The following is a 23,548-nucleotide window of genomic DNA, read 5'->3' as shown; positions in this document are numbered from 1 at the left end:
GTGTCTTGAGCACATCTTTCCACTTAAGATGCTAATTTGTCCCCGGCTCTGTCTGGCAAGCGGAAATCGAGCTAAGTGTAATTACCTGGGCTGATCTGAGTGGGAAACACAGAAACAAACAGTGGCTCTGCAGGCTGCTAACCCTTCACTTTACTTGTCTTTTTTGACATGTTGTTCCTCTGAGAGCACTCAGTCTGACAGGCTGATGTGATAGACTTCAAACTTAAGAGGCTTTTAGTATTTTCAGCCTTGAGCATACTCTTAAACTGTTATAGAGAGTGAAGGTTGCATTTTGGTTTTCAACAGTGACACCAATTCAAAAAACATTAGATCTGTATTTTCTGATGCAGCCAGCAGGGGTCAAAAACATATGATAGTATGAAAACAGATAAGAAAGGGACCCTACTTTTCCATTGATATAACAAGGTAATGCTGTCAATCGCTAACATCAAGACTTGTTCAACATAACATGTTGTTTATTTTGTGAATTATAGGACTATTTAGACTACAACAGGTGATACAGCTGAGCCATAAATAAGACATTAAAATGAAGATCCAATGTTTGACATTTCATTGACTTGATTAGCAAGCCATGTTTCTTATAGCTGCTAAAATTCACAAATTAAAAAGTGATGATCCCAAAAGTTTGTTTTGGCATCATCTAAGTCTGTTTTGTCTCACCAACCTTTCTCACCTACTGGCTAGTATCTGTCAACCCCTATCATCCGCAGATGTAGCAACATGTGTCCAACCTATTGTCCAAGAGTAGCACCATGGGTTCAGGAAAACAAGATGGCCAAAGACTACCTGAACTTAAGCAATTTGTTTTTTTAACTAAAGAGGGGGCACTGTGCATTTAAGGATTTATACTGACCCTTTGGTACCTATAGCAGCTTTACATGATATAGAGTTGAAAAATCCTTTTTTCTCACTGGTGCGATAGAAAAGTCTTATTTCAGCCTCTGTCTAAACACTTTGTTTCTGCTGCTGTCTCTTTAAGGCTCCCTGCTCCACAAACCCCCTTCTCTCTGATTGGCCAGCCCTTTGAGGACATGTCAGGGGCAAAGCTAAAGGCCGACCTTGGTGTTTAAGGCCCCCCCACTTGTCACAAACAAATATGGAGATCTTTATGTGATGACCTCATCATTTTAGCAAGTCTCATGAAGATCTCGTTAAGATCTTGTTGAGATCTCGTGCTATTTCCGGAACTGACCATTTTGACAGTTATAAGACAGATTCAGGGGTTTCTACAACATATGAAGATGTAGTTGTTTGAAAATTGGCACACATTTTTTCAAACTCTAAGCATTGTTATTTTATGCTCAAATATGGGAAAACACCCCCCTCCTCAAGGTTATCCTTCCAAAATGCCCAGCTCAAGCCTTACTACAATGTAAACTTCCAAAAAAGTACACAGCAACAACACCAACCTCTGCTCATCAGCAAAGCACTGAATGAGAACTGCTCACCCTTAAAATGTGACAAAGTTTTTTAAATGAAAAGTTCAAACTGGATGGTACAAATGTAAACGAGTTCATTAAAAACACCTGTTGGAGTCCAAAACTCTGTCACAGCAGTTCTGCTCATCTTTGAAGCATAAAGCCCCCATCAATCAACCAGTCAGTGCTCGGTCCGTATGCCGTCTGTGGATGGACCATCATCCTTTGTCTCCCCCAGCCTTAATGACATTATACTAAAATCCCCCTACTCATCCATTCCCATTCATCGCCACCACATCCCCTCCTCTGATGCATTCCTCTTCTAATCCCTTCATCCAAATCCCCAGATGACCTTTCAGAGATGGGTCTGGCCTGTTAATTGGCGTGTTAAAAGTGGATGACTTTATAGCATCAACAGAGTCTGAGCTGACAGCGAAGGTGAAACTGTGTGCAGAAGTTATGGTTAGAGCCCATTTTGTACACAGATGTAGTCAGATATCACCGGGGAGGGGGTAGAACCAGGACTGCTGCCATCTCATTAATAGAATATGACATCGGCAAGTAAAATATAATCAAGCAGATCTGTCACTCAGACCGCAAATGAAGTGCATAATCAGAAAAGACACAATGCTGCGCCTGTTGACCGGTGCAGAGAGGAGGCGAGATGACTATCTCTTCCACCACTTGTGACATTTCCAACAAATGAGCTACGCCGTCCAATTGATTTCATCCACTCACGCATACACGAGTCGGTCACGGTTATCGCCAGCAGACATCAACCCCTCCTTTGAATGAGTGAGGTTACTAAAGTCAACTTTGCATAACCATCAGATAAATCAGGGAGTGGGGAGCTGGTTTTCTTACACCACATTTATAAAAGGAGGAAATGAAATCATTTGAGTACAGAAGTCATGTCCGAACACAATCATCTTAAAAACATACACATGTTGTATTTACCATGTTACACAAGTGGCTTTCTCCTCCCAGAAGTGACTTCCATGTGAAACTGGAAACTCCCCGCTCTAAAGGAAACAGGGTCTTTTCCTCCTCTGTTGTTTCAGCCCCTGTGGCACTTGCTCTGAACAGCCGTGCCGCCCGACTCGCCTTCCTTTCTGCTCTATCTCACAGCTCTTCCATCCAATGCAATATACACCGCCCCACATCTAAAACTATCCAACAGCACAATACAAACACACACCCACACACACACACAATCCACAGCCAGGGAAAGTCATTGTCTGTAATGTGTGCTTTTTTGTGCATCATTGTGCCAGACAGAGATTGTGTGAGAGTGAAGGGTAACTGCACGACTCGTGGCGCTTAAATATTTCTCACTGCTCCAGCAGCATGAGTGGAAAAATCTGATCCCTTGAGTTAAGTTCAAAACTTTTCAAAGTTTCCGGAAAATTCACTTTATCTTAAAACAGCAGCTCCACCGCTAATCCTCATTTGAAATCTTGGCTTGGATCTCAACCTCTTCTTGAGGCTGAGGCTGAAGGCTGACAGATGACACTTGTGTCTCAAGGAGATAAGACTAAACTTTACCCTAAGGGATCTTTGAAACCAAGGCAAGGCATGCACAGAGGGCCTTCTAGCTAGAATTAGGATTGTCAGTTTTTATTAATAGTAATACCTCTATCGAGACTCCTTATGACACAATCGATACCTCTCTATTATTTACTGCCGCTAATATCTATTCTTCAAAGTCAGGAAAACAAAGTCTTCCTCCATACAACTTTTTCCTGCTTGACCTTCTTGACGTTACAACTGAGTTTGTCATTATGAGGCTTTATTAACTTTATCTTCAGGCAATCTTCGACACATTACAACGAAGCCTCAATCACCTTGTTTAGTTAGCAAACTTGCTTTAGTTCTGCTGATTTCAACACTGGATCATTACTTTTAACCGAGGGGACTTGCAGTTTTTAAGTTCTGCAGCAGCAGAGCAAAGGTTGACAGAGTTTTCTTAACCCTCAAAGACAATTTAAGTTGATGCATTTTGATTTGATTTGATTTGATGCACAATGCTGATGTGCTTGACCATGGAAGTTTGCAAAAAACTAGTTGTAAATTAAGTTGCACTTTGTTTTCTAATTGAAGTGGCTATCATCTTCTTCCCTAACTGCTGAACACATTTATTTTAAAAACCACTCTTCGGTGACGTCATGAAAATGTTTTAGGCATTGAGTTGGCTTGGTGGCGTACGTGAACGCAGTAAAACAACCATGACCATCAGCCAGACTCATTTATTGAGAACAACAGAAGCAAACTTTAATACAATATAGTTCTGAGCCAAGGGCTTAGTTATATGATTAGGATGGCTAAGGACGACAACAAACAGGTACATAATGCAGGAAATAAATAAGCAAATATTCCACAATAATTACAAAACTAAACAGAATGTTTCTTTTGTACATTAGCAAATGATGAGCTCAAATAATTAAAAAAAAAACTAAATTCATTTTCAATGGCATCGATACTATAAAAAGTTTTCCTTTGGTAGAAATGAGCCAAACCCCAGACACTGTGCCACTCTCAGCCATCCCTGCAGGTAACAAACAGCCAGAATTCGTAATTGTGTATTTTAACTAAGGATACTAAATTAGGTACTTTTATAGGTACCGACCAAATTCTGTCAAAAGTACTTGGTACCGATTCACGTAAAACCAAAAGGTACCATGTTTAAGTGCCTAACACATCCTTGTGACTGTGAGGGAGTGGAAAAGAAGGCAATTTTCCTTGCTGGACATGAACACAGCATTGCAAGTTTATATATTAAAGAATGAATATGTACCATTAAGTACCGGTACCGATTGCCAGGTACCGGGCATCGGTACCATATCGTTTCAAATGTCAAAGGTACCCATCCCTAATTTAAAAATTTGATGGCTAGCAACTGAATCTAAACCAACTCCCAAAAAGTTGTGACCCTTTCTTAAATTTTAACAAAATTTCTTTGAGAGTTATCTAAATCTTATCTAAAAGTTAAAATAATACAAACAAAATGTTTCTTTTTTATAGTTTCGAAAAAATTGTATGTGAATTTTGAATTTTGCGCAAGCAGTGTGTTATGCAATGTCCCACCATCCTGCAAAGCAAGTGAGCATGGGCAACATATTTACCAAATAACACTGTTTCCTGACAGAAGGTCCTAACTTTATATAAGCAATGCAATGTGTTAAACTGTCTTCACTCTGACCCTCCGTTCCTATTTTCAGTCCTGTGGCCCACGTAGACATTGTCTAACCCTGACCACCAAAGATTCCCCCATGAAATGCAGTGTGGTTTGCTTACATGAGGAAGGGCAGTTGAGTTTATGACGTATCCAGTGGAAAACAAGCATCTTTTTGTACGTGACCTTAGTCTTAATTGAAAAAGACAGGATAGGGACAACAAAACACTTAAAAAGCTGTAAAATACTTAAAATAACACCCAATGGAATAACTCCTAACTCATCATGTTGATTTTTCTAGAGAGGCTGTTTCTCTCTGAAGTAAAGATGCTAAGAGATGCAAAACATTGTGAGATCATGCAAACAGCTCAACAGTTTCAGGGCGATGATTGTAAAGCGTCCCATTTTTTTTAGAAGTAAGAAATAACACATCACACATATATGATAACATTACAAAATATGTAAGCTCAGATGTGATGGATTTAAGGGGTTTTGAAAATGCCAAATGGGCCCTTTACAGATCCAGTTTTTTCTCCTTATCTCTATAGCTACCAACAGAACACCCCAAGTCCAAGGTGGGGCCGATGTGAAGTTTCTCAGGCAAATATAACTTAACAGAAGCTCAGTTTGTTTTGCCAGGTATGAACCCTGTTTTCTTAACACAGTATTCTCTGTGGTTGTTGTCATGCCTTCAAGTCAAAGTGTTACATAATATTAAGAGTCCAAACTTGACCGAGGCTGGCAGATCATTCACCAGTCATGCATTCAATGATTTGCACACACCCTGGAGTTTGTGCACACATACAGTCTATTCTGCTCACTGTGTCTCTCTCCAAACAAACACATGCAAAGTATTTGCTGACGGTGCTGCAGAGCTGTGATGTGCCCAAACACGCTCTTTAGTATCACTTCACTGAGAGAGAGTGGGATGCATTTTGCAACTGGAACACTTACAGATTCCCACAATATCTCAATAAGTGTTTGATTAATCCGTAAAAACACACAGGATGTCACCATGGCAAAACACAAAGGGAGCATCCATCAATGTAAAATCGTAGGACAAAGCTGTGCTCATGTTTCAGGACGCCCGTTTATATGACACGTCCTCACATGAACCTGGTTGTTCTCCAGAGAGCGTCCGTCATGAGGTAAAATAAAAGGCCTTCCAGGTCTAATTGAGTCTCTTGGGGTGTATATCTGAGAACGTGTGTTTGTGTGTGTGTGTGTGTGGCTCCAAGCATGTGGTCAGCCAGACAAAGCTGGCCTTCTTCTCTACAGAGGAATAAGAGCGGTGCATCCTCTGCATCATGTTGTACACTCATGAGCTCACATGTAATATTATGTCACTAAAAAGGGCACAATGCTGCTGCTATATTCTGCAGTTTCGTTCGCATGCAACGCTTTAAATCACTGCGTTTTGTCAAGTGTCAGGTTGCCTGTTTGCCTGATAATGGCTATCCAATTCATGCCTAATTAGCAAGTCACAGAGGACCACATACACTCCTCTGCCGGGCCCAAGATTTATTATACCCGCTCTCCCAGAGGATGGTGTCTCTTCTATATATCTCTGTGTGTTTGTGGACAAAGGAGTCTAATAAAATGAAGTTTAATTAAGCTCCTGCGTTTCCTGAAAACATGATCTGCTACCCATCACGTCATGTAAACACTGTCAGATAGTTATTCTGTACTTGACCTCTTCACTTCTTACTCGCGCTTGTTTTTCTGACCCTCCATTGTTTTTTTCCCCCTCTCACTTCCTGCATTTTCCTCGTTATCCATTTCTGACCACACTGACCCGGTTTTAACCTCTTGGACACAAAATAAGGAATAGTACTCACACACACACTCACAGCCATGACTCAGTCAACCACATGTGATACGTTGTGACACTCCACCACCTCCCACTGTCAGTAAACAACGGAGCCTGTTGGTGTTTAAGGTGTTAAACCCCTTCAGGCTTTTGGCGGACTTGTTAAGTTAGCCACCGTGTGAACACTAACAGCAAAGTGTAACCCCCCCGGTTAGACTAAACATAGCAAGAGCTTGGTTGCATGACAATACTATGGCTGCACATAAATATTTAAAAATCTATTTTTACAATGTGTTGATTCCTCCACCCTTTGGATCAAAACGCACAATGAACTTAAAAACAAGTCATTTTTGGGTCAAATACACATGTGATAATTTTTTTAATTCCACTTTTAAGTTTCTGTAAATTACAAAGAGTACCACAAAGTATCACATTATGCCTTATATCATATCTTGACCCTATGTATCTTGATACCAATAGTATCCTAATGTTTTTTTCATATGATGTCATATCACATGATTGTTGTAGAGCACAGTTTTGTAGTTGTATCATACCATGTCGAATTGTCTCATCAGTCCGCATTGTAGTTGTTGTTTGGTTATTTTGCATATGTATATATATATATTATGTATATGTATATGTATATTTTCAAAGCCCTTAAGCTACCACCCTACTATTCAAACCTGTTGGAGTTGTATTATTGATCCTACAGGGCTGGTTCGTCTGACTTACTCATTCTTAGGGCGTAGTCACATTGGCCATACTCAGGCCCTGTTTACACGACTCTATTTCATCTGAAAACGCTGAAAGGCAGTGAAAAAAATCTGCGTGGTGCTATAACTGTCTTGTCTGGAAGCAGCTTTCGGTAGATCTCCACTGAAGTAGAGTTGAGCCAATCATCTGGTGTATTGGGGAATACTAAGTGCAGAAGAGGAGTAACAGATGCACATTTTGTATGAAGATAGTCAGCAGTTACAGCAAATTGAGCAGCACAAGCACAACACGTTAGTTCACAGTGATCGTAACAACTGTACTGTTGTCCTGTTGTATGTGCTCGCATGAAGCAGAGTGTGACGTAATCATTTCAAAACTTTTGCGTTTCACCATAAAACCGTTGTCATGTAAACGGCCCCTCAAGCATGATTGCCATTACCCCGCTGGAGAGTACAGCCTGTGGTCACACTAGTCCAATATGAACTGGACTAAAGGTACACACATGGCCCGCCTATGTCATCATGAAGCGTTCGTTTACATGAAGCGCGATCTTATCAGAGTAAGCACAATTTGACACAGAGGACACTGCTGCAACTCAGATACTTTTTGGCTTTTGTTAAGTTGTTTTGGTCCAGCACAGCCCCCTAACACCCCACTACTGTTAACAACAATTGTGGAGAGGAGCGATCGCAGCGATTATACGCCATGGATCATACCTCATGTCCGCAAGCTTGTGCTAGTGCATTAAGTGTAATGCGCTGAAGCCCACCTCTGAAGTGTGTTGAAGTAGAGAAGTGAATTGGGCTCAAGCACAGCATACTTGCAGTCATACTGGCCAAATGAACTGAACTTTAAGGTTAAAGCGGCTTAAGTACGGTATGGTTTGCCAGTGAGATCCCACCCTTAAAGTCCATCAAGTCCTTCGATGCCCATCACTCGTGGAATACCCTCCAACTTACTCTAAAGAAAACAGCCTTTCCCTCTCTTACAGAGTTCAAGACCTTGATTACTGACCACTGTTCCTATTATTGTAACTGTTTTAATTATTTTGCGATTAACTGGTTTGAGTTGTTTATTATCATTGTTGATATAATGTCTGTGGTCTCAACAACATCGAAAACGAGGGAAACCTCAATGTCTTTTTTTGAGACTAGATAAAAGTTAGAATGAATTAGTGCATCATATCCTAACTGCTTTATTATAATTGTTGTATCAAGTCAAGTATCCTACTGATCGTATTAGTATGGGTTGTCGCGTCCATATTGTATCGAACTGTCTTATAGTTCAGTATCCTTAATGTTGTATTGTAGTGTATTTGTGGTATCACATCATATTGTATCTTAACCAATGTGTTGGTCTGGATCCTTCTGGCTGTATTCTAATTCTTTTTGTCCAATTGTCATATGGTATTTGTTTTATCATGTCAGATAAAACATATGCCATCACAGACACAACTGTGTATCATACTTCATACTTCTTCACACGGAACAGTTTTGTATCGTATCATGAGATCCTTACTCATGATCAGCTCTAGGATACACAGTGAAAGTGAAAGGAGGTGCTATGATATACTGCAGCTCATGCTCCTATTCTGTCAAATCATCTAATTTATGACTGATTCCATTAGTTTCTGATGCCACAGTATATACGTTCCCACTGTGTACTAGGAAATAAGTCCAGATGTTCCAGATCAGCTCTGACATGTTGTTTACAATGAAAAAATCTGCCTACTCCCTCTATCTGTTCAAAATTTACACAAAAGATAGAAAAGTGACTTTTTCTGACATCTAGCCAAGCTGCTGCCAGGCTACCCTGCACCCAACACCCACTTTCCTCCCTATTCTCAACCTGAGAAGGCCCAACTGGAAATAAAATCCAGGAGATCAAAATCAGGTCTGAACCAGATGCTTGGAGCTGGTCCTGTCAGTGGTAAGATCCTCCTGGTGTGCCTTGGCCTCTGTGCTGCCTTTTGAAGTAAGGTTCATACCTTTTGCCCAAGGTGGAGTCCAGATGTTTGGCTGCATGCAAAGACTTGCAAAGCAAAAGGTGCAGAGAGAGGCAGCGAGGGGAAAACAGCGTTCCTGCTTGCTCAGCATTTCTATTGGTCATAAAGCTTGGAATGTCTTTGCCAATCTATCAAATCATGAACAGTTGGGACTGTAATGGCAATACGTTGAAATTACGTTCTCGGAAGATTAATCCAGTTGGCAGAGTGTGATCAACACTGGCCATGCATCTATGTAAGACAAAAACTATGCACAAAACAACCCTAAACATTAAGGTTTGTTTAGCTTTTCGTTGATGTATGTTTACATCCCCGATCAACACTTTCCTCTCCTGCTTTATTATAAAAAGGAAGGAAAAATGTTCGGTGCGTTATATCTTCGGCATAAATTTGGTAATAAATTTTATATCACTGGAAAGTGTTTTATTTCCCTATTATACGGTGCCAGATTTGTCAAGATAGTCTCTTTTTGGGATGACTAGCAGAGCTGAGTATGTGTGTTGGACCCATGTAAAACTGACCAAATCTTCTCTGCCAATGCCAAACAGTGCAACTGATTCAAATTTGCTTAATTCATCCAGATTTATTTATTTTGGGGGTTGTGGGTTGCATTTCTTTCAAGCTCTGTTTTTTTTTTTTTTTTACATGCTTCGAAAGTTGCTCTGCAATCGTGAAAACAAAAACAGTAAAACTACTGGTGCAAAAGGGTCTTGATTTGAAAAGCTGTCTGTGCATATCTAACAACAAAATAAAGATAGGATATTTGTCTTTAAATCAGATAGAAAAATGCCAATTCAGTCTACTGCAAACATGTCTTCTGCACAAAATACATAAGCTTGAGTAAACGACTAGAATTTAATGACTTTTCACTTCATTTTAGCAGAGTTGGTTTGTTAGCTAACGAGATGGTCGTCAGCCGAAGCTCCTCAGGCTGTGACTGCTGCAACAAATGGTTTTAATTATACCTAAAAGAATGCAAAGGTTAAAGAGGCTGGAGACATTTCACCTCCGTTATCTGCACATCTGATCAGAAATGTGACATTTTAGCATCCTCACAATAACTACCTGCCTGCTAAACCCAGAGGAGCTGCAATAAAACTTCTTCTGTTGTTACTTAAGCCCGTTTAATACAGAACACTGTAAAAAGAGCTCAGACCTGATTAGCTGGTCTGATTAACGCACTGCCACTGCACTCGAGACGGAGTGTAAAATTCTGTCTGGCTTGACTCATTATCAGCCGTGATCTGAGGCAGGTCCATCGGGGCCTTCTGTCAGAGAGGCTTAACCCCCCCTCCTCCTCTTCCTCCCTCTTCCCCCAACACAGTCTGGATTAAACCGGCCGTGGCGCCAATTCCTCCAACCACTTGTTCCCTCTATTGGGGTTCTGCAGCCCCCCCAAAAACAAAACCCTCTTCACAAAACCTCCATTCACCAGCAGGTCAATGCATGCCCACAATTAACCCTGTGCTTCTTGTTTGTGTCACCGTGTTGGTGCAGAGGTGGCAGATGCTATTAAAAGCAGTGGATGGTCAGTGGAGGAGGTGTGATGATTAAAAACAGATGTTTGTGACTGCAGACCTGCTGCACACTGTTTGATTGTCTGATTTCACACACAAGGTGCATAAAGCCTCAGACACAGAGGTGTTGTAGAAACCTTCAATGGGTGTAAAGGTTTGCGTGTGCTTACTAGATCATCTGTTGTGATACTGAAATCAAAGGAGGAGCTTTTTTGAGAGTTCTTAAGAAATGAGAAGAATAATCCACACTCACTCTTTTTTTTCTTTTCCCTGATTATGATTTTATCTTTCGCAAGGAGCTGATGAATACTCAGCGCCTGTGTTATCTATCTGACCTTGGTCCTGAGGAGCAGCCGTGTAGCAGGGCCAGAAGCCCACAGGGAGGAGTGTGTGTGGGACTGGCCAAAATGTTGCAATGACTCAAAAAGACACAGGGGGAGAGTTTACAGCACATTTACTGCCTTTCATAGCACATCAGCACTATTTATGTGGCTCTGCTCGACAGGAATTGATGGGAGGGTGAAAATATTGTGCAACCAGCCGTCTAATTGATGTTGCTCTTAAATGCATCATTTTTTCCATGCTTTATTTATGCTGCTGATCTGCTTTGACTTGCTGCCAAACTATTAATCCTAAAGACGGATTTCCTCTCGTGTGATCATTTTCCAGTGCAGTCTTCAAAAGATGTATTTATCCAAGATGTCAAGTCCTTACATGTGATATCTGTACACTATTAACCCTTTTAAAAAAAAAACATGTCGTAAAAAGTACAAATATCATGATACTTCCTCTTCTCTACTGACTCTGACAATTTGTTTAAGTCCCAAGTTGGCTAGAAAGAAATGTTGCCAAAGCCTGGCTTTGATGGATAATGCAATAAAGGTCATCATGACACAGCAGAGTGGTATTTTGAAATTTCTGATAGCATCAGCTATAAAGAAAAATTTCCACTGACCATCACAAACACACTGTGCGCAAGCAAATCAAAGCGAATACGCCTGATTGAACACAAAATAGGGCTAAAAATAAATGGAGTTACACTACAGACTAATAATGAGTCTAAAACTGTGACTTTGTAAGGCAGAAAACTGCTCTGATCTGTTGCCAACATATACCAAAACAGGATTTATGAAAGGTCCCCAAAGTGATGATCAGTGGATGAGACAATATAAACATGCTGCTCAAACAGCCTTTGTTGTTTTTTGTTTTGTGCTGAAGCAAAGTTTGTGACTGGGTAAGAGATCTGACTGGGGAAAACAGAGTAAAATGACATTATTTGTCAGAAGACACAATTTATGTGAATGAAAAGTTCAGTAAAGAAGCCAAAGCAACTGTTTTGACCTCAAATGGCACCAAAGTCAACACTAATCCAAAGTTCCTTTCACTCTTCAAAGGTAGGTTCTGCAGCATGGGTTTGCAGCATCTATTTTCCCTAAAACAAAGACAACTTTCACAAAATTAATCCTGCTCTATCGTCACTTCTGGCCTTTGTGCATCAGTGTCTGTGTCTGCCCCAACCTGCTCCTCAGCCTGTATACATGTTGATGTTTTGGTTGTTTCGGGATGTTTCTGGGCAGAGAGTGGACATTGCAACCTCAGCCAATCACAGTGCAACCAGTGCACAAGTGACTTCGCGTGTTAATGATAGCAAGTGGAAGAAGCTATTCAGAGCAGCTACGATGTGAAACAAAACAACAAAATTGAGAAAGCTTTTTACTAAATGAGGGTGAGGCTTGGCTCGACTGTCACTTGTTTTTTAGGGCACTTGGAAAGCAGCTTGGGAAGAAGAGTGACGTCTGTAGCTTTCTGCTAACCAGGTATGTGTCAAATATCCATAATTAGCTTGTGCTAGCATGCCAAGTCAGGTGCACAGCTCTCAAGTCTCTCCCATATAGAAATGCTGTGCTACAGGTGGTTGCTGGGCTAGTGCGTGTGTTCGCAAAGTCATGGTTGGAGGCTGTGGGTGTGCCCAGCCGCTGGCACTGATCCAAGGAAGAGGAGCCCATTTGACAGTTGAGCCTGGTTTAAACTTGTATAATGACCTGACAATGTAGTGACCGGCGTGATCACAAGCACTAAATTCTTGTCAGTGTGTCCACATTGTGCTGCAACATTCTGTCAAGACACTTGGAGGCAAACTTCTATGCTTGCTTTTCCATATAATGGAGTTGACACATGCTGCTGTTGATCATACAGCAATTTTCAAAAACAGGAATTCAAGAGAAACGGGAGAGAGGATGAAAAAATGAAAAATAAAACTACAATTTTCCACTGTTTTTTTTTTTCGCTGTTTTTGAGCATGTTATACAATAGAAGAAGTAGAATGCTAGCTTCAATGGTTTTGGAAATATAAACGCACTAACTACACCACTGCATTGCGTAATATTCATAGGGCTTGATCAGAGTTATCTCAACAGATAGGTTCATTTTGGAGGAGGTGCATTTCAGGTTATGTGTGCTGGCTTCGGTGTTTATACTGTGCAATTTAAAGTTTAAGTATTAACCAGGCTTAAGCTTATAGTACATCGCAAATGTCTAAACATCTCACATAACTAGAACAGTTATTTTACGTAAACAAGCCATACTGGGTCAGGAATGTGGAGGTCTCTTGTTATGCTTAAATAGCTCAGAAGTGCTCATCAACAGGGGATGATTTGATGTCTGAAACAAGCGTGCGAGGTTGGTGGGAGTGTCAACTTTTTTTGGCCCCAAATGAAATTCCATTACTAAAATTAGACATACGCCAATACTACGTCCCCGCTTGTCTCGGATAATAGAGCTACACACTGCACAGTGATCTATGACTAGAGCAAAAAGTAACCCTAACCCTAACACAACTTTAAACACCTGTCAAAAAGCTTCATGACAAAAAAAAAGTTTTCCTGTCTGACACTGACACAATTACCGTAACCTGTGCACTCAGCAGCCTGAGGATTATCACAGCTTGTGGCAGTGGACCTGTCTGTCTCTCTTTCCATGTGTCCGTCTCCTGTCCACAGCTGCAGACAGCTGTCCTAACATGGCTGCTCGTCCCCTCTGCGGGGAAACAGACGGCCTCACAGGTCACAGCTCATCACACACAGACACTGACTCACAGGAGGAAGGAGGGAACTCAGTCAGTGTGCGTATGTGATTCTGTGATCGGTCAAGCAGTTCAGTTTGTTCTGGTGAGAGACGGAGAGGGGTGGCGGTCAAACCAATGGGATGTTATCTCATCTCCCTTGGGTGGGATTCAGGTCTTTGGGGGGCCTGATGAGGAGAGGAGGAAATTAAACCTCTCGCTTTTGTCGAGGATTTAAGGATCACAGACTGAAGAATCAAGGGGTACCTTTTATAAGTTTAAGTCTGCATGTGTGTCAGTGTGGGTGTGTGTGGGTGGGTAGAGCTGGGTCATCCCATCACACACTTGAAACTATCACGGTATCATCTTCCCAACCTCTACCTGACCTTGATTAATCTCCGCCTTTGTAACTCAAACCTCCGGAGACATGTCTTTGTCACCTCTGAGGCATGCACGGTTGCCACTGATGTTGCCTTTCCTGTAAGGTCAGCGCTCCACCACGATGTGAGAGTGCTTTTTCCCACACTCTCTACCACAAATATCACCACTGCTTGACTTGTTTTCTTGCTTTTTATCCTCTCAGCAGAATAATTATACCTCCATGGGATGCAAAAATGACAAACGCTTCAATAAATGCGTAATTTTTGTTTTGTTTTGCTTCTCTTAAATTAGCACTAAATTAGGACACATCACATCCAATATTAAATCATGATAAATAAGGCTTTCAATCATCTTTTTTTCCTGTTTCAAGCGCTTCATTTATTAGCTTGAAAATTCATGCCCAAACGCGTCTGTTCTTTGACAGTATCTTCTATCTTTTTCCCTGACATGATATATTCAAGAGGAGCCGTCACCGCTCAAATCTCATTCCACAAATCTGAATAACGTATGAGGGAGTTAAAACTCGGTCTAAAAGTGCCACGTCTTAACAAACTGACAATGAGCATCAATAGATCACATCTGTCTATGTTTATTTTAGCATCTCAAGAAGTGATGGGAGAACTTCAGGGAGTTAAAGAAGCAGATGACTTGAGATTAAACAAAATAATTGTTACAGAAAAAGCACTGTCAGATAATCCAATTTATTGAGGTTTGTAAGTTCCAAACTTAATTCTCCATGACCTTGGAATGACTCAAAACTTTGTTTTCTATACACAGGAAATAAAAAAAAGGCTTCATCTTGCAGTTACCTTGCAAAAGTATGAGAGTGGGCCTTGAAAGTGTATATATTTTTTATACTTCAACAACTAGCAGCAACCCTGGATACATTGTTAAAGCAACAACAGAAGCTTATAACCCAAGAAACAAGAAGCTTAAATGCATGTCAGGAGGGAGACGGCGAATTAAGCATAAAAACAGACAGAACTTGATAAAATCAGCGGAAAATAAATAAATAAAAAAGGAAAATAAAGTTACAAAAGTATGTAAAAAAAATCACAAACACTCAAATTATTAAAATAAATAAATAAGATCTTAAAGATTTGGTTTGAAAACATTATCTCTGACGTAATGACGTAGCAACAAACTTGCATTAATAGCAGCGTAACAATATTATTTTCTTTTTCCATATCTCAACCTGTCATAACACCATCTTCGTGCAAGCTCGGGCACGTTTCCGTCACCGTTCATTCATCGAATAATTTGCTCTGTAATCACGGCTCCATATTATAATTGGCTGCCTTTTAGGACTACTGATAGCTGAAGGTGATTTTGCAAAACAACCTTAAGGCTCAAACTGAAGCGGAGACTAGACACAGCCGCGCTCAAATACTTCATCTTCCATTTTTTCTCCCCGCTAAGTTTGCAGCACCTTGCAACCTGCTCGGTGCACTCGTGTCTCCTGCAGCACCAACGACCTACTTTGCGTAAAAGCGCAAAAGTGCATGCCTCGGTGGGCTTTTGAATGCTGTTTCGAAAGTCTAAGAGTTCACCCAGTGCGAAGAAGAGCAGTGAATTTCGATAGTTTCCTACCTTTTCCCTCTTTCTCCCCGCTCAAAAAGCGCAGATGTGACCGGTTTATTCCGCCTTTTCTAGAAAAAGTTAGTTTCTATTCCTCCGCGGACTCCTTGTGCAGAGAGCCATGCCTCCAGACAGTCTTCAGATCCATCGCAGCTTCCCTGCACTCTCACAGCTCCCAGCCTGTCCGCTCCAGCAGGCACCTACACGTAAACTGAACCCCTCCAGCGGTGACATCATGAGTCGCTATAGCAACGCTGACTCCACCCCAAAATCCGGAGCCGATCTTACCTGTCTGACTGCCTTCATTTCACAACAAACTCTTCCCTCCTCTCCTCTCTACGGGGGAAAAATAACACCACATGCACTTTTTTTCTCTGTCTCTAACTTAGTGAGGCAAATATTGCATAATCACACAAATAACACACTCCCAAATGAAAAGATTGTTGTAACACAACACCATGACTTCTGATTACCTATGCAAATCCACACACTTCATGATCAGAGAGCTGGGTTTAAGAACCTCATGGAAAGGGTTAACTTTGCATGCAGGTAGAGCCGTGTGGGCTGGTCTGAAAAAAGCACACAAAATCCCTCTTGCAGAATGCCTGGAGCTCCCCTGTGGCTCGGTGCCAGTCTCACCATTACTTCAATTGTTTTGGCTACAAAAGCAAGCTTGCCCCTCCCTTTTGTCTCCTCTGACCCAGGGCAAACAAACACACAATGACCAGGTGAGCCACCTAGTGACCCCCTCTGGGTCTCCTTCCTCCAAACAACACAGAGCTGTATTCTACACAAACTGTCAGAAAGTATAAGCAAAGTGCAATCATAGTGATCCAAACAATCCTCAGACTGTATGGACAATTTAAAGCACTTTGTGGTTCGCATGTTTTCATCTACCTACTCACACAAGCCTCAATGTACCTCACCCGTTGTGGGAGGGAAACCTGACAGGCAGATTTATGGGATAGACTTCACATTTAACCTGCGGCAAACAAAAAGGAAAAAAAAAAGAGGAAATTGTTTTGGAGTAGCGCTGTTGCCTCAGTCTGTGAGGGACAATAAAAATACCTCCAACTCCAAGAGTGGACACAAAAGCACTCACAGGGTCACTTTTTATTCTGTTGTTATGAAAGTTATTTATTAGCTGCTGTCAGACGTGTTTTACTGTTATTGTCCTGTTAAAGCAGCAGTTTAACATTTTGTAAATGCACCGGTTTGATTTCCACAAAGAAGTGGAAGAGAAGATTGACACCACTTTCGTGTATGAGCAAAATCATAGCTAATTGACAGCCTGTTAGCTTCAAACAAATCACAGAGACCCAGCTAGCTTCATGCTATACATCATACCTGCCAACATTAGACAGGTTAAATCAATAAAATGACTTCTTGCAAAGAGAGAGCAGCAGTACACACGCCCCTTGAATCATGTTGCCAAGTTTCTGGTTGCAGTTGTTGATCATGGATTTGTATCTTGATACAACCTGACAACTTTTGTATCCACAGACAAAAACTGACAAACAGTAATCCGTATGCAAAACAAAATAATAGCAAAATTCATATATCAGGACACACAGAGAGAATATGTTACATCCTGCATCCAGCTGGAGCCAGATTCAAGGCTAACAAGGGAAGCTAAATTGCTGGCTATAGCTACATATTTGGCTAACAGACACCTTGGCTAACTCTTCCAGCTAAGTCACACAGACAGCACTAGTTGTGTCCCACCACCACCAGGATTTTGTACCACGATGACAAAAAAAGCAGATTTTTACAGCAAAAGTAAACATGTTTACAGCCTGGTTAAAAAAAGGCTAATTTCTCTACTAGCAAAGCCCCGCCTCTTTGTAGTATTAGTATTACTGAGTATGGTTGGTAGCTATAACATTTTTTCAGGTCTAAACGTGGTTGATATGTGTTTTGTTGTTGTCTTACTGTGGTCAGCAGGGATCATAACTATGTTTATGTTTTGTTGATGATAACAGTTATATTAGTCATAATTAGCTTTTTTTCATCCGAACAGTCTGAACAATCAGTATGGTGTTTACTTATAAAATTGTAAGCGGGGGTTGCAAGCCATTCACACCATAAACTACATTAAATGGATGTAGTCTCCGTGACATCACCCATCTGTTTCTGATGCAGAGTAATGAAGCCTGTCGCCGGAAGAGGCCACTTCAGAATTGCTAACTTGAGAGGAGGGCTTGAGCTTATAGCTTCACTAAAAGCTACAGGGTGCCCGACCTGTCAGTCAGCTGAGCTGTGCATCTGATTGGGCAAACTTGTGACCTTAATATCTTCTACACAGCTGAGTCGCCGACAAAGAAATGAGCTTTCCAGACCCAAGCCGTTTTTTGAACCAGCTTCACATGGACTGTCAACAAACTGGAACTTTTAGCCCTTCCACATAGGCTTCATATTTTCAAACTGGATGTCGCTCCTTGGTGGTAACATGGGTACTTCCTGTATAAATTAAGAGTTTGTTTCCTTATTTGAAATTGCCAGTTGTGGCCTATGATTGCCATTCTGCGGCAGAAGGATCGGCTAAAAACAAAACATTATCACTTTTACAGCCAATAAAGGGTGACATTGCCATATTTTCTTTCGTATTCCTGTATTTTTTATTTTATTTTAAGAAAGCAACTTGGTAGATTTGTCCATCCATCGGTGTTTGGCAGATGGACAAAAGTTTAAACAAAGCGAATAAACTCTTTAGGATAAAGTGGGAAGCTACCAGATTTAAAGGAAAAGTTTTCAGGTCAGAAACACAAAGAAATGACTGATTATGTTTCAGATAAGGTTATAAAATTCATCACTGAGATAAAGTCAATAATGAGACTGATAAAAGCAACAAGATTCCACAGTCACGACTCTCCAAACCCACTGACCTGCTCTCGCAGCCTCTCCTGATGGCCCATGATCGCTGAGGCATGATGGGGGTATTTCTGCTTCAGATGTTCCAGGAAGGCTTCCCTCTTCTTGTCCATGTCTGACGGCTGCATAGCCAGGATCTCTCGGGAGCCGCGGGCGCCCCCTAACGTGTGTCTTCGAGGGACGGTGCGGCTGCCTTTGGCGTCCCCTCTGGAAGGAGGCGTCCCATTTGGGGAGGCCTGTCTGCGGCCTACGTGCTCGGCGTCCTCCGGGGAGGTTACCTTCAGGTTGCTTTTTGTTTGTTCTGAGGGGACAGAGGGGACACGGAGACAAGGGGTCAACATGTGCAGGGCTGATTGTTTTGACATCAACAACAAGTGCGTGAGTGCATGTTATTCCTCCATAGTTCACACAGAGGGCATGTCAGGGTGAATTCAACCATCTGAGACCTGATACTTCGCCAGAACGGCAAAAAAAAATACCGTTGCATTCTCAAAGGGAGGGAGCAAGAAAAGAAAAAGGAATCTGCCTGACTTCATATGCAAAGGATGTGTAAATCCTCTCCAGGAGCACGCAGGAATAAACACTGTCTGATTCACAGCCACACAAGTTCATTTCATATTTATACTGTTTTACATTTGAGCAATAAAGGCACAATTTAATGTGACAGACACTATATTGGTGATGGAAACAGTGAGCTGAAACAGCTGTTTTGGCTTTTCCTTTTGAGAGAAATAAAAGGTTTCCGTTGATTCAAACAGATAAACATGGAAACAATATCCAGAGCATCTGTTCGGACATGCAGAGCCTTGCAAAATTCTTTTTTTTTCTTCAAACATAGGCAAGAAATATCTCTTTCTATTTCTGATGACAGTTTGAAACAGCTGAGCACAGCCTGAGATGTTATAATCACATTAAAGAAATACTTTCCTCAACGATAAAAGAAAAGATCTAAGGGATGATTTGGGGATAAGATAAACACAGCCTGCTCAAGCAGATGAACGTCTCTGCACTCTGCTTGCTCGTTTTAAATCAATCACATCCTGGGAAACACAATTAAAATCTGTCGGTCTGAAAACTATACAAGGAGATCCTGCAAGGAAGAGGAGAAGACAGGAGCAAAGAGAGCTGCTGGAGTGTGAAAACAGAGGGTAAAGAAGCAATAAAGCCAGCTGATCTGCTGCCTTGTTTTTCAGACAGGCAGGTAGAGCTGTAATGTGCACCTTTCAGAGGGTAATGGCAGAAATAAAGGGCCTCTCGCAGAGTTCAGCTCCTCGATAGTTGAAGGAGGATATTTCAAGTGATTTTTCATTATTTGGTGGGTGGTTTACTGCGGCTTCCCCCTTTTTTCTTTTACTTTGAAAGCTTGAGAGCTCGCTGTGAGGTGGAGATGAAAAAGGAATTTCGTGTTTCCCTCTCAAAGACATGTTGGGACCGAGGCGGCAGTAGCTTCATATTTAACTAGCGCAGCAACTTGGGAGAGAGGAAAACAAGCCAAGTAGCTGTGATGATTCAACTCCTGATCGCTCCTTCCTTCAAGCTTTTTCTTTCACTCCTTTTTTCTGATATAATTGCAAAAATGTACTCGCAAGTTGGGCGTCATGATTGAGTACCATTAGTTCAATCCCCCACCCTGCTCAAGTTCAGCGCCCCAGTAGTCTCATGTACTTCCAAACCTATTTTTAACTCATAAACAGTTTCCCCACTGCTAACTAAATTACACTCAGCAGACAGAACACAGACACAAACCTCCAAAAGGATCCAAACACACGTGTGTGCGGCATGTCAGAGAGCTCATTACCTTCCTCCCTGGGTGAGCAATCTTTGTCTTCATCTGCTATTTCTTCCTCCATTGCGCTCACACACAAACAGTGACGGTGAATGAGTGCGAGGCCAGGGGAATCGGCTTGCTTAGAGATTCCAGACGTAGCTTCACATGGAAGAAAAAAGAAAAAGGGGGCTTGAGATAGGCCCTGCCCCGCAGCCCCAGGATAGACTGGTGGGGATTTAGAAAGTCAACTGCATTCCAGGACACAGAGCGACTAGCCCCTCACCCTCGGGCTAAAAGCTCTGCTGCTAGCGTGCAGGGGTCCCACACTGAATGTCAATGTGTGGGAGAAAGCTGGGGATTGCAAAGGAAGCATCTCTCTTAAAACTGCACCCTGAGACCAACAGGTGTCAATCAAACTGCAGGCGTACAAACATGCACCACACAGTGTGCTCCCCATCAGGACTTCTCTGCAATCTGTCTCTTGTTTAACTGTGTCCCCGCTGAGAGGCCCGCAACACACTCGCACGCATCCAAATGTGTCATAACCTACTTCTGAGCCACATCCAAACGGCTCTGAGCCACACTAATATGTGATCGAGTTATCCGATCAACACGACACACACGAAGACGAGCACCATTCCTGTGGGCACAGTGTTGTTTCCAATTAGGAACCACACAGGAGACACCACAGTCTTTGTGTTCACTTCTGCTCTCTGGGTTTTTACGAGAAGCAACACTGGCCCTGTTTGCCTGACAGTCGACAAACACACTCTCCAGCCTCATGTACTGTGCAAACATGTCAGTGGGAACACGTCTGTAACGGATATACGTCTGTATATAGAAAAGAAGAGGGGGGTGTGCGAGCTCATAGTCTGCTTTAGATCTTTTCTTCCTGCAGCTGCTGATGTAAGTGACCTGATCTAAATGTGCAAAGAAAAAGCACAAATTGACATCCCTTTGCAGGAAAACGTGAGGGGATCAATGGCCTAGTTTGTGAGCCATGTAATTGAAAGTGGTGGTAGTGGTGGTGGTGTGCGCATGAACAAACACAATGCAGCAGCTGACAGATAATGCCTAACATATGGAGACAAGTCTGCTCCCCACCCACTTTCTGTCTGCTTTCACCCGCTCACATGCTCAGGCACTTAGCCACAATTGGCAGACAGTAAACTGGTCAATGGACAGGGTCATGTTTTCAATTACTCTGACTGGAACAAAGGAAGGAGAACTTATCTCCACCATGTTAGCTTCTCTGCTCCAGCTCCCCATCAAACCAAGAATAGGTTATAAAATCCTTTTTATCATCTGTAAAGCTCTAAATAATCAAGTGCCGTCAAACTGAGGCCTCAAGGCTGGATCATTACGCTACCAAAATACAGGCCTGCATGTGGCACCTAAAAGGTATTATGGGAGGTAGAGCCTTGAGTGATCAGGCTCTTCCCTTTTGGGATCATTTCCCAGTCAGGGTCTGGGGGGCAGACCCTAAACGAGGAGGCCATTCTACTTTATAGAATAGGCTTAGAACATTCCTGCTTGATAATGATGTGGTTAGGAATGGCTCAAGCTTAGAGCAGACTTGACTTGTGCTTCTATAGAGACTGCTGAACTTCTCAATCACTCTGTCACCATCTGAACATTACACTCCCAAAGTTCAGGTTCACTTACCGTACCCAAAGGTAGTATGGGAGGTAGAGCTTTGAGTTATCAGACTTCTCTCCTTTGGAATTATGTACCAGTCAGGGCTTAGGTGCAAGAAAATCCCAATCTACTTTTAGGAGTAGGCTTAAAAGTTTCCTTTTTTGACAGAGCTGATTGTTAGAGCTGGCTCAAGCTTGGACCTGAGCTTTATCATGCTGCTATTGGCCAACGGTAACTGCTTTGTTGCATTCCAGCTGCATCTCAGCTACAGCAGTTTACATGACTTTTATATTTGCCAGATGACAGAGCAACGATGCATCATTTTGTAAGAAGCAGATCAAGCGGGACAGGTAGCTGTTCACTGAAAGCCACATTAAAACATCTCGGGACTTCAAAATAAAATATAATAAACCATGTCAACACCAGATCGTATTTAGCTTGACTAAAACAACAAACCAACATTATGAGCAGAGCTGGGCCAGGAATCAACAGGTTTGAGGTTTTACAGTCCAACATAAACAAAGAGAGACTCATCATTGGTGCATTGAAGCCACTAAATATGAATCTACACATCTTCAGTAGTATTCACAACTAAACATCTTCTAGGGATATCTTGAGCTCCCTTATCTCACAGGTTGCTCTGGATTCTTGCCCGCTGCTGTAACCCTACCTTATCAGTTCTTCCTATTGTATCCTCATCATAGTTGTTATCCAGCGTCAATAATTGACTGATCAGTCTGTTACCAGATTTTATTGTTTTTTAATTGTAAATCACACAATCCAAGTAACAGCTAGCATTATTGCCAAAAAACTCCAACAAAGATGGCTGTTAAGGTGGACTTGAATTATCTCAAAAGAAATGTTGCATTTTTTGCTGGAAAAACTTTACCTCAACTGCCCCCTCTGCTCCTGCATAAAATGGTTTCCAATATTTTATCCAGAACTCTGTGATAACCCCCTGAGAACAGGACTGAGCATGTTGTGTTCAGCTCATCAGCTATATGAGCAGATGGTGAGGGAAACAGCTATAGCATAACAGGAAGAAGAACAATTTCATCCACTTGTGATCAATTTCTGCTTAGGAGTTGCTGGACAGAAGCAAGGAAACTTATTTTACCGGAATTCATAGCTGATGGAGCTAATTTTCTTTAAGCGCCTGAATTGTTTCAAAGTTTGTCAAATAAAGTGAAAAAGACGAAACGCCTGTGAAAATTCTCACTTTTTATCTTCACCACAGCAGCTGGTGTCAAAATTCTTGACAAGGACACACATCATCACAACCACCGGGTCAGCCTTTGCAAACCCAAACTCATAGTTAAAGCACCTCCTCCAAACCAACAATTACATCCTGTGGTTTGAACAACCTGCCTTTGCTGCACTTTTACTGTCAGCGATCCAGGCCAAAAACTGACCTCTTTCTTCAAGTGCCAGAAGGGACCTGCGAGTGAATTGTGTTTCGCCCCAATCCCTTAAGAATGCCGCCCTCTCTTTCACAGCTGCCAGCGCTGTTGAGTAAATGATGGTCCTCTCAGCTGAAAGACATGAAACACTTGCCCATGAACACCCAGGGTCTTACAAGGAGCAGGGCCTCCCG

General features: G+C 41.9%; 1 protein-coding gene across 12 annotated transcripts in view; it reads right to left on the bottom strand.

Moving 5' to 3' along the window:
• Positions 1 to 23,548, bottom strand: part of kiaa1217 (KIAA1217 ortholog) — a 153,484-nt gene that overhangs the window by 40,265 nt on the left and 89,671 nt on the right. For 10 of the 12 annotated variants that reach the window (XM_074693250.1, XM_074693252.1, XM_074693245.1 and 7 more), the window contains exon 2: positions 18,563 to 18,849. In XM_074693250.1, the coding sequence (XP_074549351.1) occupies positions 18,563 to 18,849 (287 nt within the window). Of the gene's footprint in view, positions 1 to 15,689; positions 15,852 to 18,562; positions 18,850 to 20,346; positions 20,424 to 23,548 lie in introns of those variants that run through there. The other 2 variants (XM_074693251.1, XM_074693254.1) reach the window with 2 other exon arrangements.

The sequence above is a fragment of the Halichoeres trimaculatus genome, unplaced genomic scaffold (genome assembly GCF_033239565.1).
Source record: "Halichoeres trimaculatus isolate MK-OKI-2021-1 unplaced genomic scaffold, fHalTri1.1 fHalTri1_scaffold_18, whole genome shotgun sequence".
Classification (NCBI taxonomy): domain Eukaryota; kingdom Metazoa; phylum Chordata; class Actinopteri; order Labriformes; family Labridae; genus Halichoeres; species Halichoeres trimaculatus.
The sequence above is the reverse complement of the archived record's forward strand: the minus strand, read 5'-3'. Positions and strand labels throughout refer to the sequence as shown.